The sequence below is a fragment of the Oncorhynchus mykiss genome, chromosome 24 (genome assembly GCF_013265735.2).
Source record: "Oncorhynchus mykiss isolate Arlee chromosome 24, USDA_OmykA_1.1, whole genome shotgun sequence".
Taxonomy (NCBI): domain Eukaryota; kingdom Metazoa; phylum Chordata; class Actinopteri; order Salmoniformes; family Salmonidae; genus Oncorhynchus; species Oncorhynchus mykiss.
Window position 1 is genome coordinate 17200938 of NC_048588.1, and position 16892 is coordinate 17217829.

The 16892-nt window shown below is 40.9% G+C and overlaps 2 protein-coding genes across 2 annotated transcripts; one reads left to right on the forward strand and one right to left on the reverse strand.

The window, feature by feature from the left end:
* The first annotated feature begins 1088 nt into the window (after window positions 1-1088).
* LOC110503883 (protein NipSnap homolog 2) lies at window positions 1089-9454 on the forward strand. The gene is made up of 10 exons (XM_021582498.2): window positions 1089-1245; window positions 3297-3436; window positions 3654-3699; window positions 4692-4786; window positions 6142-6212; window positions 6520-6660; window positions 6967-6998; window positions 7972-8066; window positions 8252-8335; window positions 8433-9454. Exons 1-10 carry the CDS (start codon window positions 1100-1102, stop codon window positions 8495-8497), a joined length of 915 nt encoding a protein of 304 aa, XP_021438173.2. The 5' UTR covers window positions 1089-1099; the 3' UTR covers window positions 8498-9454.
* A 574-nt stretch (window positions 9455-10028) lies between these two features.
* LOC110503884 (phosphoserine phosphatase) lies at window positions 10029-16566 on the reverse strand. Its single transcript, XM_021582499.2, has 6 exons — window positions 16354-16566; window positions 13943-14086; window positions 13626-13760; window positions 13254-13399; window positions 11136-11284; window positions 10029-10627 (listed from the first exon to the last, which is right to left on the reverse strand). The coding sequence occupies exons 2-6, from the start codon at window positions 14080-14082 to the stop codon at window positions 10517-10519; spliced, it is 681 nt and encodes a 226-aa protein (XP_021438174.1). The 5' UTR covers window positions 14083-14086; window positions 16354-16566; the 3' UTR covers window positions 10029-10516.
* Between the last annotated feature and the right edge of the window lie 326 nt (window positions 16567-16892).

Below are 16892 nucleotides of genomic sequence, written 5' to 3' on the forward strand. Positions count from 1 at the left end.
TGGTAGGCCACACAATCTCACAGAACGGGACAGTGCGTAGTGCTTAAAAATCGTCTGTCCTCGGTTGCAGCACTCAGTACCGAGTTTCAAACTACCTCTGCAGCACAAGAACTGTTCGTCGGGAGGTTCATGAAATGGGTTTCCATGGTTTGTTTGATGTTTGATGAGCAGGTGATTTGGTCATGTAGTGTGTATACAGTGCCCGTCAAAAGTTTGGACACACCTACTCATTCAAGGGTTTTTCTGTATTTTTGCTATTTTCTACATTGTAGAATAATAGTAACCAAAAAAGTATTTGGGATTCTTCAAAGTAGCCACCCTTTGCCTAGATGACAGTTTTGCACACTCTTGGCATTTTTTCAACCAGCTTCATGAGGTAGTCACTTGGAATGAATTTCCAATGAAGTAGATTTGTGGAATTTCTTTCCTTGTTAATGCGTTTGAGTCGATCAGTTGTGTTGCGACAAGGTAGGGGTGGTATACAGAAGGTAGCCTTATTTGGTAAAGACCAAGTCCATATTATGGCAAGAACAGCTCAAATAAGCAAAGAGAAACGACAGTCCATCATTACTTTAAGACATGAAGGTCAGTCAAGCGTCAGCTGGAAGAGTACATAAAAAAAGAGTATATCATTCCAGTCACCTGATGTAGACTGTCCTGGAGGCCAGGGAATTTAGAACAGGTACATCATCAAAGATTTTAGAATGCATGAAAAAAGTCTTCCATTTATCCCCAATCATAGAAAATACAGTAGATATATTCAGTCAAGCAAAAAAATAAAGAAATAAAGTCTACAAAGAAGAGGAACACACACACCAGTCTCCTTTTAAAGTGTGTATGTAAAAACAGTAACATAGTACCGAGGACAGGTGGTCCTCCCCTGGTCACACCATTCATTTGTTTGTGTTTTACTACCACCTGGTGGCTACATTGTAGACAAAGTAATAATAGTGTTTTAGCATAAGACGGAGGTGTATTCATTACGGAAACCGTTTATCGTTTAAGAACCAAACGGAAGCAAACAGAACAAAACGAGAGCTTCTATTGGACAAATTCAGCTAGGTCCCGCCCATTTGTTCCGTTTGCTTCCGTTTAAGAAATGTTTTGCAACCGATTCGGCGTAATGAACACGCTCCAGCGTGATCAATGGAAGATGGCGACGCGAGTCCTTCAGAGATTTGGCAATGGCCTGAGTCAGGCAAAAAACACGGCCCAGTCAACAGGACAGACCGTCGTTTTATCCAGGTGTGACTATTATTACTTTTTACGTTTAGGATTTAAAGCGTTTGGGTTCTGACTTTTGTTCCATTGACGATTTTGGAGAATAGAGGCTCCCACTGACTCGTTTATGCTGCAAGTGTGCAGGAGTGAACCTGAACAAATGACTGCTAGCAAGCTAGCATAAATAGCTAGCCAGTCAACTATTGGCCTGTCGTCTATTTGATAAGCTACTAATTAGTGCACCTTCTAATTTGAGCTATTCTAAAATGGTTACATTCTTGAAGTTAATGCACGGCATACCCAGTTACTAGTGTACGTGTCTGTCTAACAGTGAATTATTATCACACATGCTCAAGGTCATTATTATAAAGGTAGTGCTACTGTTGTGGATATACACTACATGACCAAAAGTATGTGGACACCTGCTCATCGAAGATCTCATTCCAAAATCATGGGCATTAATATGGAGTTGGTCCCCCCCTTTGCAGCTATAACAGCCTCCACTCTTCTGGGAAGGCTTTCCACTAGATGTTGGAACGTTGCTGCTGGGACTTGCTTCAATTCAGCCACAAGATAATTAATGAGGGCTGGGACTGATGTTGGCCGTTTAGGCCTGGCTTGCAGTCGGCGTTCCAATTCATCCCATAGGGGTACGATGGGGTTGATATCAGGGCTCTGTGCAGTTCTTCCACACCGATCTTGACAAACGGTTTCTGTATGGACCTCGCTTTATGCACAGGGGCATTGTCATGCTGAAACAGGAAAGGACCTTCCTCAAACTGTTGCCACAAAGTTGGAAGCACAGAATCGTCTAGAATGTCAGTGTATGCTGTAGCGTTAAGATTTCCCTTCACTGGAACTAATTGGCCTAGCCTGAACCATGAAAAACAGCCCCAGACCATTATTTATCCTCCACCAAACTTTACAGTTCACACTATGCATTGGGGCAGACAGTGTTCTCCTGGCATCTGCCAAACCCAGATTTGCCCGTTGGACTACCAGATGATGAAGCGTGATTCATCACTCGAGAGAACGCGTTTCCACTGCTACAGAGTCCAGTGGCGGCAAAAACTTTACACGCTTGGCATTGTGCATGGTGATCTTAGGCTTGTGTGTGGCTGCTCGGCCATGGAAACCCATTTCATGAATCACCCAAAGGAACAGTTCTTGTGCTGAAGTTGCTTCCAGATGCAATTTGCAACTGAGCGCAGATGATTTTTACATGCTACACGCTTCAGCACTCAGCAGTCCCGTTCTGTGAGCTTGTGTGCCGGCGTTGCTCATAGAAGTTTCCACTTCACAATAACAGCACTTAAAGTTGACCGTGGTAGGTCTAGCAGGACATAAATTTGACAAACTCACTTGTTGGAAAGGTGGCATCCTATGACGGTACCTGGTTGAAAGTCACTGAGCTCTTCAGTAAGGCCATTTTACTGCCAATGTTTGTGTATGGAGATTGCATGGCTTTGTGCTAGATGTTATACACCTGTCAGCAACTGGTGTGGCTGAAATAGCCGAATCCACTAATTTGAAGGGTTATCCACATTTGTGTGTGTATATATAGTGTAGCTTACTGTATTTTGCATGACATTAATTGACTATGTTACTACATCAGCATTTCTTTACCTTATGTCAACTAGTCAATGATGCATCATTTTTATTTTAAGAATTTTTAGTTCATAAGCACCATGATTGCGCGTGTGTACTGTATGTGCAGCAGTGGTAGTCTGTGGCAAGCTGTAACTGTCAATGCTTGTTGTTTACTTTGGAAACAGCCAGAGACATGCAAGAAATAGTACTGCATGTAGGAAACTACTGTCCATTTTCTCAAACATTGTGTGTAGGCAGCTTGGGTATCAACATCATACAGTGCATGTGTTACTATTATTATTCTTAGATAGACCTTGCTGTCATTCACCCGTGGAGAAATGTGGAATACATGCATGGGCAGATCTGACTTCAACTCACTACTCAGCAGTGCAATCCTTTGCTGCAGGAATAGATGAGTCAGTAACTTCATAAGATGTCTCCGTTCACATGTGTATTAACACTACCATCTGTATTTTTTTCTCCAGGGGGTTGTCAGCGTCAAACCATAGGAGTCGTGAAGACAGCTGGTTCAAGTCGCTATTTGTGCGTAAAGTTGATCCCAGAAAGGATGCCCACTCCCACTTGCTTACCAAGAATGAGGAAAGCAACCTCTACAAAATCCAGTGTAAGTTGTGCTTTACTGTAACTTGTTCACTTTAATTACTTTTTTATATTTCAGAGTTTTGAGTGCAGTGTAATAACCATAAGCATAATGTAGAAATGTGTAATTACAATACTTGTTTCACTGTACTTCCAGACCTTGACTGTAATGTAAAGTGTGACCAATTTAACCCCTTCCAACACAGAGGGCACTATGTCTAATAGAGCTTGTTCTGTTACAGTCCATAACGTGAAACCAGAGTGCCTAGATGCCTACAACCAGCTTTGGTAAGTAAAATGGACCTTGTTCAGTCTAGGCCTTTATACCTGAAGCCGCTCAAGTAGTAGCCATACTGAGGGTAGTACTGTCGCAAATGGTTGTTTAATTTGGTTGTTGAGTATGTGTGAAATATAAGGTAAACGGTAGTAGTAGCTGGGATATTATGACTGCACAGCTGGTGTCACTAGTGGGTTGTGCACCCTTACAGAAAAAACACATGCTTTCATGTGTGGAAAATCACATGACGTGAAAACGTGTCTTTGGAACACATGTTGCCACATGGTATGAAATTAACGTCACATAAGATCACGTGAAATTCATGTGGTTTTTCCGTAAGGGCAGGGTTTAGCCGAAATGTTTTCAGTTTTATTCCTGTGATGCAATTGACTCACTGGCATGGCAACAGTGTGTAGAATAATTTATCTATGCTTATACTTAAGATGACTAAATAATAATATCCTTTTACTTATCGTATAATCTGCACAACTGGTTTAGACACAGAAGACACCACCAAAATGCATATTTGAAACATTTGGGGTGGGGATTGTTATAGAGCATTCTATTTAGCTGTTGAAGTCCTAAGAGAAACCTGACAAGAAAGCTGCAGTGGTGTCTGTGCTAACATCAAATTATTGCATCCAGGCATCAATAATAACAGTTAATCTGTTATAGTCATAAGTCACATTTTTATATTATATATCAAACAATTATTATAAGGGGAACCTAGTCAGTTGCACAACTGAAGGCATTCAACCAAAATCTGTCTTCAGCATTTAACCCAACCCCTCCGAATCAGAGGTGCGGGGGGCTGCCTTAATCGACTTGCATGTCATCAGCACCCGGGGGGTAGTGGTTGTTAACTGGTCAAAGGCTGAACGGCAGATTTTTCCCAGCTTGCTGGCTTAGGGATACGAACCACCGACCTTTCGGTTACTGGCCCAACGCTCTTAACCGCTAGGCTCCCTGGTAGAATGTGTTTGTTATTGTTTTCCCTTGACAGTGAGGAGACCCTGCCATCTATCCATAATGATAAGTACTATCCATGTGAGCTGGTGGGTACCTGGAACACCTGGTATGGAGAGCAGGACCAGGCTGGTAAGAATGCTGGCAGCAGAGTACACACTCCTCCACTTTCTAGTCTAGTTGAACTGCACATTCTCTGGAATTGGCACACCTGTAGGGATATGCAACCTTAGTTCAGGAGAAATGGCCTTCATTGAACCAGTCTCGCACATTTTCGTAGTGATATGATGATTCAATTAAGTCGGCGTTACACCCACCTGGCAATAATAACAAAGCCTGCAAATAGTGCTGAGCGATTAACCGAAATGTTGGTTATTTTTAGTTTTTTAAACAACTAATCACAGGAGGTTGGTGGCACCTTAATTGGGGAGAACGGGCTCGTGTTAATGACTGGAGCAGAGTATGTGGAATGGTATCAAACACATGATGTACAGGTGTTTAATGCCATTCCATTTGCTCCTTTCCAGCCATTATTATGAGCAATTCTCCCCTCAGCAGCCCCCTGTGCAACTAATTGACGAATGTTGGTTCAATTATTTGAATACCATTTCATTAGCTTTTTTGTGTGAGCTCAATGCGCACATTGCACAGGTTCTCTAGAGTTAAATCAAATCCAGCCTGAACTGTGCGACGTAGTAGGGAGTTGTAGTTTCCAACAGGCCAATATTCTACATAGTTTAGCACATAAAACGTGGTAATTACCTACAATGACCATAATCCATTGTGCATATACTTGGCCGGTCTGTGTTTCTTTTACACCTGCTACAGATGAGAAGAATGTGCAATCGTGAGTTGATATAGAGAGCAGTTGTTACCTCAAAATACATGATATAAGTGATTAATAGTTGGTATTCAGCAGTCATAAAAGTATGCCTTATTTACTTTGAAGAACTACAAAATAATGATTTTGTCAGAAAGCATAGACAGCTGCTCTATAGAGATGAGATGTTGACTTGGAATTAAATAATAAAGTAATCAAATAAAACAAATGTAAAATACACAACAACTGAAATCATGTATTCAAGTAAAGTAATGGGCAGTGACTACCTGCTTATCAATTAATGGTTATTAAGTAATAAGAAGTAATGGGCAGTCACAACCATCATGGGACTTGTATTAATTGTTTTATTCTGTGTTACAGCAATCAACCTTTATAATTGAAAACTGTGATTATAGTTTTTATAGTCGAACCGAAACCAAAGCGACCTCAAAAAGCACTAATTGCTCAGCACCTGCAGACCTTTCCAGGACCAGTGTTGCCTAACCCCAGCCTACCCATATCATGTCTACACATGTCCGTAGTTACCTGGCTGTTGGTTTTGCATTGCTGAAATAATGCCCTTACACTTATCAGAAGGATTATGGATATGTCTCTGAATATGCTTATTATTGCTTTGCAAAGTAATTGCTGTTGTGTGTTTTTCCAGTCCATATGTGGCGGTATAGAGGAGGATACCCAGCTCTGACTGAGGTCATGAGCAAACTTAGGCAGAACAAGGTAACAAACTGTTGCATGACTGTCAATTCCTCCCCGGCAGCATCTAGAAGCCTTCACTTTGAACATAGTATTCTAGAATATAGCTTCATATGCTAGTATTGTCTGATGTTGCCTGTCACATTAAGTCATATACTGGGTGGCCAACCTTCCTTCTGAAGAGCTACTGGGTGTGCTGGCTTTTGCTCCAGCCCTACTATAACCCCTGGCTTATAATCTACAGCTAAAGAACCCCTCTTTAGATAGACAGTGCGGTATCATATGTGCTTATTGATATGAGGTTGACACCCAGATTGACGTTCATCCACAGGAGTTCATGAAGTACCGGGAGGAGAGAGGAAAGATGCTGTTGTCTCGTAGGAACCAACTGCTCCTGGAGTTCAGCTTCTGGAACGAGCCCATCCCCAGGAAGGGACCCAACATCTACGAGCTCAGGTCCTACCAGCTCAGAGTGAGTACTTAGTGACTGAACCTCATTAACCATAGTACTACTAGGGGTTTAGTTTAGGATGGTGCTATATTTCTGAACAAATATGAATCACCATGAGATAATGCAAAAGGTGGGCAATTGTTGACACAAACTTTGGAGAGTTTGTGTATGCTCTATGGAAACATTATGCTCATAAATGTAGGCCTATATTGCAATCCAGGTGAAAGGGACTTTATGATTAATTTTGAATCGTGGAGGAAATTGTGTCACACACTTTGATATTCCTGTAAAATACAAAACCTTTTTTCTTATGTTTCCTTTTTCCAGCCTGGTACCATGATTGAGTGGGGTAATTACTGGTAAGGTAATCTGATGACATTTGAACTACTCATCATCTTTACTTTCAGCATATAGTTTTTTTCTGGTTAACACTTTCTTCCCCACTTTCTCCTTAATTAAAGCTATTCCAGAGAGACACTATTTTGATACTCTGTTAGATCCTAGAGTGCTCAGGACTTAAAGGGAGATTATACTATTGTCCTTGCTATTTTCAGATTGAATTTAGTTGTTTACGTTCAACAGGAGCCTATGAGCCTGGATGACTCCATTCTCTCAGGTTTATGTTGAAAACATTTGTTTGTTTATGACAAATATTCAATATTTCAATGTTAATTAATTGTCCTGAATTATTCAAACTTGTCTGCCAAAATAAGTTTAATTTGTGATTGTGTGTACTCCCTCTGATTTATTTGATTCAGTAATTGATCAGAGTTATCAATTCTAATTGGGGAAAATGTAATTTAAAAAAAAGTCATGCCACATTGTTAAAACAACATGAATTAAGTCAGTATGATTTGGCTAATTAAAATTACTGTACATGATTGGTATTGATATGATTGTATATACGATGACTAATGGGACTGCTTCAGAGCCAATAGTGAAATGTCTCCAACCCCACACCATACAGTTTGCAGTCTCAATGCATGAGTACGTCCAATCCAACTGTCTGCATAGTTAACTGGTTCTGCTAAACTGGAATGTTAGTTTTCAAGCAAGTTCAATCAAACTGTATGAGTAGTCAAATGAGTGTCCAAACAGAGACACCACATGCACAGTAGCCCATTATAATTGTATATGGCTGCTGTGCTCGCCTCTTTGACAGGTCATCATGACAAATAAGAATATGTTCTTAATTGAATACTTGTATAAAGTAAGGTTAAATAGATATACAAATTATAATCTGCATGGGGTGGCATTGAGCAAATGTGAAGATGAAGCATTGGTTGTGGGGAAGTGTTGTGACTGATGCTGTGATTGGCATGTTTTCCCAAGGGCCAGAGCTATTGGCTACCGCCAGCACAATAGTGAGGCTGTCGGAGGGTTCTTCTCCCAGATCGGAAACCTCTACATGGTGCACCACCTCTGGGGTGAGGCCAGGCAGACCAGCTGTATCGCTCCTCTCTCCTTTCCCCTCGTTCATTCACACAGATCTAACATTCTTGTAGCCTCTCAGCCTAAAAGCCTAGTACATCTTATATACAAAGGTGTTATTCTTTTTCTAAAAGAAGTCTAACATTAATTTTATAATACAGTGTTTCATTGTTGATTTCAGCTTACAAAGACCTTGAGGCCAGAGAAGCCACAAGGAACGCAGCTTGGCAACATGAGGGTTGGGATGAGGTTGTGTATTATACAGGTCAGCAAAATCAGTTATGAAGTGTACTTTCACATAGTGTGCACACTTTTTAAATGAAAAATATGAACTCTCATCTGATCATGTATCTCTGTTTCAGTTCCTCTCATTCAGCACATGGACTCCAGAATCATGATCCCAATGAAGGCTTCCCCGCTGCAGTAACCTATGAGAGAACACAGAAGGCCGAATGCCAAACCTCACCTGTTTTTAAATGTAACAAAGTAAAAAATCTCACTGCCGTGGTCTCAAACTCTAGTTAATGTTGCCAACCAACCCCCCTCTGATTTGCTTTGTATTTTACTTTACTCATTTCTGACTTTGTACCCGCAAGCAATATTTGGTACTCAAAAAACATCACTGAGACACAGGAGGTTAAAATATCGTATCCCATCTGGAAACTGTTGCCTAAAATACTCTTTCTATAATTGGAAGAACTCTAAGGGACTGGCACAGGGCTCAACACTGCAAAATCAGCGTATTGAAACCTCCTGATAGTGGTTGGCTGGAGAACTGATGTCCAACATACTGGGTCATATTAACACTGGTCACTTGGCCACAGCTGATCTAGTATGTATATATATTTTAGAACCAACCAAAGTGCTGCTTTGGAAAGAAGGCTAGCCTAGCAGTGTGTTCTGTTTGCAGTGAATAAGATTTGGGCAACTGGGGCTCGACTTGACAAAAAAAATCACTATAGATGCACAATGTGTGATTTAGCGGTTATTTTGTTTATTTAATGTAAATATATGAATCACATTGTTGCATTGCAAAATTACACTTTTGGATGAAATCTGATCTAAGAAATGCTGTTACTGATTAAAACAGAGTGCTAGAAAGACAGTCCAAATGGCAAGTGCATTGTTACTGTATTTTGTCAGAGAATATCTACTTAATGGTCAATTATGTAACTTTGAAGTGAAGGCACTGAGCGGGATTATTTCTTCTTGGGATAATTTGTGTATTGTACTGTTAGACATTTACTGCACTGCTGGAGCTAGAAACAAGCATTTCGCTGCACCTACTTTAACATCTGCTAATCTGTGTACGTGAAAAATAAACTTGGATTTATTTGAGAACTGGTATGATGAATACAGAGCTAAAGCCCATTGCCTATTTTAACCCTAAATGTCTTGTGAATTTTTTTCAAGCGCATGTATTGATTGCAATCGTGGGCATTCTCTCCCTATTTCTTTCCCATCTGCAATAAGCTTGATGTGTTATTGTACTGGTTTAGTGCACATGGCTTGTTTTAGCCTTGTGGAGAAGATATTGCCCAGTTTGATCAGATTTAACATGTTTTTGGTTCGGCATAATGAATAATCTGTTCTGTGTTAAACCACAAGTCTAATATCATGGAAGATTTGTGCCCAGGTACAACTACCAATGTACTGAAATGAAAGTTTAATTGTGGAGTCATGCTGCTACTCGTTATGATTTTAAGATGTTTAAGGGTTGATAGTAACATGCCTCACACTAGTTTTTATTCCCTGATTTACAGGGTATTTATGAAAGGTGGCAAGAATTGTCAGCACAAAGTTATTCAAAGAGAAACTGGTAACTGGAAACTGCTTCCCTTTGTTGCCAGACTGTGCGCTAGCCAGTACAATATGGATGTGTTTGTCATTGTTTAGTGGATGGTACCATGAGTCTGACAAAGAAAACAAGCAATTAAATGACCACGCACACTCAGAACTGCATTTTACACTTTTACTATTATTAGTGTCAATAGCAAAATTAAAACATCTATAAATGCACATTTGATGGCACATATTGTACAATGCAGTAGTTATATTTTCCTGACCACTAAAGCATTGAAATGAGGACAAAACCACAAAAGTGCAGTTTAAAACATCCAGGATTGGGGTCAATTCAATTATTCCGGAATTAAACAAATGCTGAATTGAAATGGAATTGACTCCAATCCCTCCAAAAAGAATAACATTTGGTTAACCTGAATTATATTCTCTAGTAGAAAATGTAAGGGTCAAACCCAAGAAGACACTATTGTTGTAGAAACATTTTAATTAAAACATTTTTTTATTTTTTATTATTGACTGGAAGAAAAAAAGTGTGCATTGGATAAAACCATAAAAGGCACACCATTAGGTGAAAATAAAACACTGATGTTAGCATTAGTAACACTAGTTGTAAGAGGTTTCAGGTTTGTAGGGTATTTCTTTGTTAAATCTTCTCCAGTTCTTTTAGCAGCTCTCCAAAACTTGTGACGTACCACAAACTTTTCTCCTTTACTTGCTGCCTGACCACATTTCCACCAAATCCAATGAATGCATTCTGAAAAACAAAACAGTGTGCTGAGGAAAATTGCTTAAAAGGCAACCAGTGTCCATTATTCCAGTGTTACTTTACATTATAGCTGCCTTTAACACCTGACAATCTGGTACTGGGGTGTATTCATTAGACGCAGACCATAGCAAAACGTTTTGCAATGCAAACTTGAGTTTCTATTGGACAAATTCAGGTAGGTTCCTCCCCGGTTCATTCTGTTTGCTTCTGTTTGGTTCCTAGTGAATACACCCCTGTAATTGTGTCTTTGAAAAAGGCAATAATTAACTCCTCCACAGGCACTGCTCTGCTTTGCTGTTAACACTGCTCCCCCTAAAATGTGTTGTATGTGTGTTTCTGTGGTGTCTAGGAGTGTTGGGAGCAGAGACAAATATACACATTTCCTTCTCAAGATAGATAATGAAGTATTCTATGACAGAAAGCCGGAGATTACATAAATAGCAGCTTTAAATACTAGCTTGTCACCTGTCTTTAAGTGTATTGACAAAACACTTACTGCAGGGGGACAGGCCTCCAGGTCTGTGGCTCCATCGCCAATCATCACCACGTTCTTGAAGCCGTGCTTCTCCTTGAGCATGCTGATCACCTTCCCCTTCCCATTACTCTCAGATGTGGGCTGGGTCTCGTCAAAGCCAGCATACTCACCTAGGAGGAAAATATTATGGTTTGAATTAGTAAAGAATTCCTCCCTGTAGAGGCCAATCTACTGCTTGCTTGGATGAAACCAGCCCTTTGAAGTTCAGTTCAAGTTTTATTAAGTACAGTAAAATGCTTCACTTGCAAGCGCTACCCAACAGTGCAGTAATCAATATCAAAATAGTATAACTAATGCAAATAAAAAATATACAGACCCGCTAAAATTTTGGGCACCTACTCATTCAAGGGTTTTTCTTTATTTTGCAAAATTTCTACATTGTAGAATAGTGAAGACACTGAAATAACACAACACATAACCTAAAAAGTGTTAAACATGAAAATATATTTTATAATTTTAGATTATTCAAAGTAGCTACCCTTTGCCTTGATGACAGTTTTGCACACTCTTGGCATTCTCTCAACCAGTTTCATGAGGTAGCCGCTTGGAATGAATTTCAATTAACAGGTGTGCCTTGCTAAAAGTTAATTTGTGGAATTTATTTCCTTCTTAATAGATTTGAGCCAATCAGTTGTGTTGTGACAATGTAGGGGTGGTATACAGAAGGTAGCCCTATTTGGTAAAAGACCAAGTCCATTTTATGGCAAGAACAGCTCAAATAAGCAAAGAGAAACAACAGTCCATAATTACTTTAGGACATGAAGGTCAGTCAATATGGAAAATGTCAAGAACTTTGAAAGTTTCTACAAGTACAGTCGCAAAAATCATCAAGCACTATGATGAAACTGGCTCTCACGAGGACTGCCACAGGAAAGGAAGACCCAGAGTTACCTCTGCTGCAGAGAATAAGTTCATTAGAGATACCTGCCTCAGAAATTGCAGTCCAAATAAATGCTTCAGAGTTCAAGTAATAGACACATCTCAACATCAACTGTTCAGAGGAGACTGTGTGAATCAGGCCTTCATGGTCAAATTGCCAAGAACCCACTACTAAAGGACACCAATAAAAAGAAGAGACTTGCTTGGGCCAAAAACCACAAGCAATGGACATTAGACTGGTGTAAATCTGTCCTTTGGTCTGATGAGTCCAAATTTGAGATTTATGGTTCCAACAGCGTGTCTTTGTGAGACGCAGAGTAGGTGAACGGATGATCTCTGTATGTGTGGTTCCCACTGTGAAGCATGGAGGAGGTGTGACGGTGTGTGGGTGCTTTGCTGGTTTCACTGACTGTGATTTATTTCGAATTCAAGGCACACTTAACCAGCATGGCTACCCAGCATTCTGCAGCGATTCACCATCCCATCTGATTTGCGCTTAGAATAATTATCATTTGTTTTTCAACAGCACAATGACACAACACACCTCCAGGCTGTGTAAGGGCTATTTGACCAATAAGGAGAGTGATGGAGTGCTGTATCAGATGACCTGGCCTCCACAATCACCCGACCTCAACCCAATTGAGATGGTTTGGGATTAGTTGGACCGCAGAGTGAAGGAAAAGCAGCCAACAAGTACTCAGCATATGTGGGAACTCCTTTAAGATGGTTGGAAAAGCATTCCAGGTGAAGCTGGTTGAGAGAATGCCAAGAGTGTGCAAAGCTGTCATCAAGGCAAAGGGTGGCTACTTTGTAGAACCTCAAATATATTTGGATTTGTTTCGCACTTTTTTGGTTACTACATAATTCCATATGTGTTATTTCATAGTTTTGATGTCTTCACTATTATTCTACAATGTAGAAAATATAAAATAAAGAAAAACCCTTGAATGAGTAGGTGTGTCCAAACCTTTGACTGGTACTGTATATAATAAAGAAAACAATAATTATATATGCAGGGTCAGTGCCAATACCAAATGTACAGCGATACTGGAGTGAGAAGATGGCCACCTGTTTTTGCTTCAAGTCGTCAAACCAAAATAACCCATAATATTCAAACATTAATGATCATACAGTAATCAACTACAGTTCATCCCTGCAACAGTGTGAGGTGATTCTGATGCTGCTCTGATCTGCTCTTACCATTGAAGTAGAACTTGAGGCGGTTGGCATACACGTGATGGAGGGGAATGCTGAGTTGAGTGGCAACATGCTCCACGATACAGCGGAAACCGCCAGTGACCAGGAACACCTTCACGTTGCGCTGGTGCAGAGTATCAACAAGCTCCCTGGACAATGGATGGAATTGTGTCCATTTATTCTACAACATGCAGAAATTAGTACATGTTTCATAGGCAATTGTGCAACTTGAGGTTAGACAACCAGCTTGAAGAGACTACTGGAAGTTCAACCATTTTATGTGCGAATGACAATAAAATTACAATAGCCTCTGCTAATAATTAAATAGTGTTGAGTGGAAAAAAAATTGAGCAATTGAAATCAGCAACCACTTACTTAATACCTGTCGTCAACTGGGGAGGGTGGTCAGTTATCAGTTTGTTCACTTGTTCCCTCGAGCATCGGATGATTGACAGGCGCTCTGTCAGAGCGGTTTTAAAAGTCACTGACCCCCCCATGGCCTTGCGAGTCCTGAAATGAGAGAAACTCAATGTACTCAACAAATATGTTGAGAATGAAACATTTAGAACATAACATGTAGAAAATTATGGCACAGAGAAATGTACAGGGGAATGTAGATGGGCCTAGATAAACGAGAGAAGAAAGCACATGCTTTTCATCTTAAAATCATTAAGAATTGCTACACAGCATACATTTCTGTGACAGCATCTCCAACCCCGCAGAATTTGGCTAGCTCATCAATGCCTTCTTCTCTGATAATAGTGCTGTCAACATCAAAGCACACAGCGTCTGCTCTCCGGAAGATTTCCTTTGTCTGTGATAAAGTTGTCATTATGCTGAAACAAAAGCATGCAGGAGAGACAAAAACATAATTGATTGTTTAACTGACAGTGGTAATTTCTATTTGAACAAGACAGTACATTGAAAGTGCATCAGATAACAAGTAATTCAATTTGTCAATAGTAGACAGTTACAGAGGTCATGAGAAGGGAAAGCAAAGCCTTAACTACTTGAGCATGCATGAAGCATGCATAAGAGCATCAGCTGTTCCGGACGACTGTGTAATCACGCTCTCCATAGCCGATGTGAGTAAGACCTTTAAACAGGTCAACATTCACAAGGCCACAGGGCCAGACGGATTACCAGGACGTGTACTCAGAGAATGCGCTGACCAACCTGTCCCTGACCGAGTCTGTAATACCAACATGTTTCAAGCAGACCACCATAGTCCCTGTGCCCAAGAACACCAAGGCAACCTGCCTAAATGACTACCCTCACGTCTGTAGCCATGAAGTGCTTTGAAAGGCTGGTCATGGCTCACATCAACACCATTATCCCAGAAACCCTAGACCCACTCCAATTTGCATACCACTCCAACAGAACCACAGATGATGCCATTTCTACTGCACTCCACACTGCCCCTTTCCCACCTGGACAAAAGGAACACCTACGTGAGAATGCTATTCATTGACTACAGCTCAGCATTCAACCCCATAGTGCCCTCAAAGCTCATCACTAAGCTAAGGACCCTGGGACTAAACACCTCCCTCTGCAACTGGATCCTGGACTTCCTGACGGGCCGCCCCCCAGGTGGTAAGGGTAGGTAACAACACATCTGCCACGCTGATCCTCAACACGGAGGCCCCTCAGGGGTGCGTGCTCAGTCCCCTCTTGTACTCCCTGTTGACCCATGACTGCATGGCAAAGCACGATTCCAACACCATCATTTAAGTTTGCAGATGACACAACACCGTCAACGATGAGACAGCCTGTAGGGAGGAGGTCAGAGACCTGGCGGTGTGGTGCCAGGATAACAACCTCTCACTCAACGTGACCAAGACAAAGGAGATGATTGTGGACTACAGGAAAAGGAGGACCGAGCATGCCCCCATTCTCATCGATGGGGCTGTAGTGGAGCAGGTTTAGAGGTTCAAGTTCCTTGGTGTCCACATCACCAACGAACTATCATGGTCCAAACAGACCAAGACCGTTGTGAAGAGGGCACGACGATGCCTATTCCCCCTCAGGAGACTGAAAAGATTTGGCATGGGTCCTCAGAGCCTCAAAAAGTTCTACAGCTGCACCATCAAGAGCATGGTTGCATCACCGCTTGGTATGGCAATTGCTCGGCCTCCGACCGCAAGGCACTACAAAGAGTAGTGTGTACGGCCCAGTGCATCACTGGGGCCAAGCTTCCTGCCATCCAAGACCTCTATACCAGGCGGTGTCAGAGGAAGGCTCTAAAAATTGTCAAAGACTCCAGCCAACCTAGCCATAGACTGTTCTCTCTGTTACCGCATGGCAAGCTGTACCAGAGCACCAAGTCTAGGTCCAAAAGGCTTCTTAACAGCTTCTACCCCCAAGCCATAAGATTCCTAAACAGCTAATCAAATTGCTACCCGGACTGTTTGCATTGTCCCCCCCAGCCCCCTCTTTTTTTTTTTTACCCTGCTGCTACTCTCGGTGCTATATGCATACTAATATGCATGCAATAACAATGGTTGATACTGCAAATATATATTATTGAATGCCTAAATCAATTACACTTTCTTTGATATTTAGCTAACATTTCAACCTGGACTTAGTAAACATAAATCTGTCTCCCCCTATGTTGTTTTGTATGGTATGTATTCATTTGTGGATGTCCATCATCTATTTCGTATATGTTACGAATTACAATTCGTATTGTAAAAATACAATTCGTATTTTTATTTTATTTTTTACCTTTATTTAAGGCAAGTCAGTTAAGAATAAATTCTTATTTTCAATGAAGGCCTAGGAACAGGGGCAGAACGACATATTTGTACCTTGTCAGCTCGGGGAATTGAACTGGCAGTGGCGCTGGCAGTAGAAACAAAGAGCACAACAGCACCCTGCCCTTGGAGAAAACCATCCCGCAATTGAATTGTTGTGTAACACTCTCCCCGAGAAAAATGAATTGCATGCGCGCAAAAGGTAATGAATGCCATTGCCGGATTGCGTTTTCACTGCAATACATTTGTGCACGGTTGGCATCACAGAGCAAAACAATAGAGTTCATTTGAAATCATGCAATGCGTTACATAATGTATCAATTTAAGGACAATTTATGAATCTGCATTACCTGTACAAAGTGTCCTTGATGGTGTTAAATGGTACTCTTCATGTATTTTTTGGCATGTGCTGGACCTGCAAGCTAAGTCTAATTTATTCAATAAGAAAACAATTTTGTGTGAAATGTTCTTGGTTGATATAGCACTGTCCCCGGTTTCAGCATTGTCCGACTTCCCAGATGCATTCAATAGGTTCACTGGTGAGGAAGAGAAAGCTGCGCGAATCAAATGAAACCCGGTACGTGAGACCGCCCACTACTGTTTCCTTTTACGTAACGTTAGTTTACCCACTACGCAGTGGTGGCCTAATGCCACGATCGGTATAGCTCCTCCAATTGCATTGTCTTTTTGACAGTGTGACCAATGACATATCTCTTTTTACATCTACTATTTGCTTTTTATGTTCATACTCATAGCATTTCATTTTACACATGTGCAATACAAAGTTGTTGCTCATGATGGTAGAGCTTAGAAAGGCGCAGTGAGTGTACTTTGTAATTGATTTATAAATCACATACATTTATAAACAGCTCAGTTTGAACAGATTTGT

What these genes read in the sequence shown, in the direction of transcription:
- LOC110503883 (XM_021582498.2), top strand. Translation starts at nt 1,100, where the DNA reads ATGTTTTGCAACCGATTCGGCGTAATGAACACGCTCCAGCGTGATCAA. An exon ending in TCAGGTCCTACCAGCTCAGA is followed by an intron (nt 6,661 to 6,966) that starts GTGAGTACTTAG and finishes TCCTTTTTCCAG; the next exon opens with CCTGGTACCATGATTGAGTG. An exon ending in ATTGAGTGGGGTAATTACTG is followed by an intron (nt 6,999 to 7,971) that starts GTAAGGTAATCT and finishes TGTTTTCCCAAG; the next exon opens with GGCCAGAGCTATTGGCTACC.
- LOC110503884 (XM_021582499.2), bottom strand. Translation starts at nt 14,082, where the DNA reads ATGACAACTTTATCACAGACAAAGGAAATCTTCCGGAGAGCAGACGCT. An exon ending in GGAGATGCTGTCACAGAAAT is followed by an intron (nt 13,761 to 13,942) that starts GTATGCTGTGTA and finishes CTCTCATTTCAG; the next exon opens with GACTCGCAAGGCCATGGGGG. An exon ending in CAGTTGACGACAGGTATTAA is followed by an intron (nt 13,400 to 13,625) that starts GTAAGTGGTTGC and finishes TCCATTGTCCAG; the next exon opens with GGAGCTTGTTGATACTCTGC.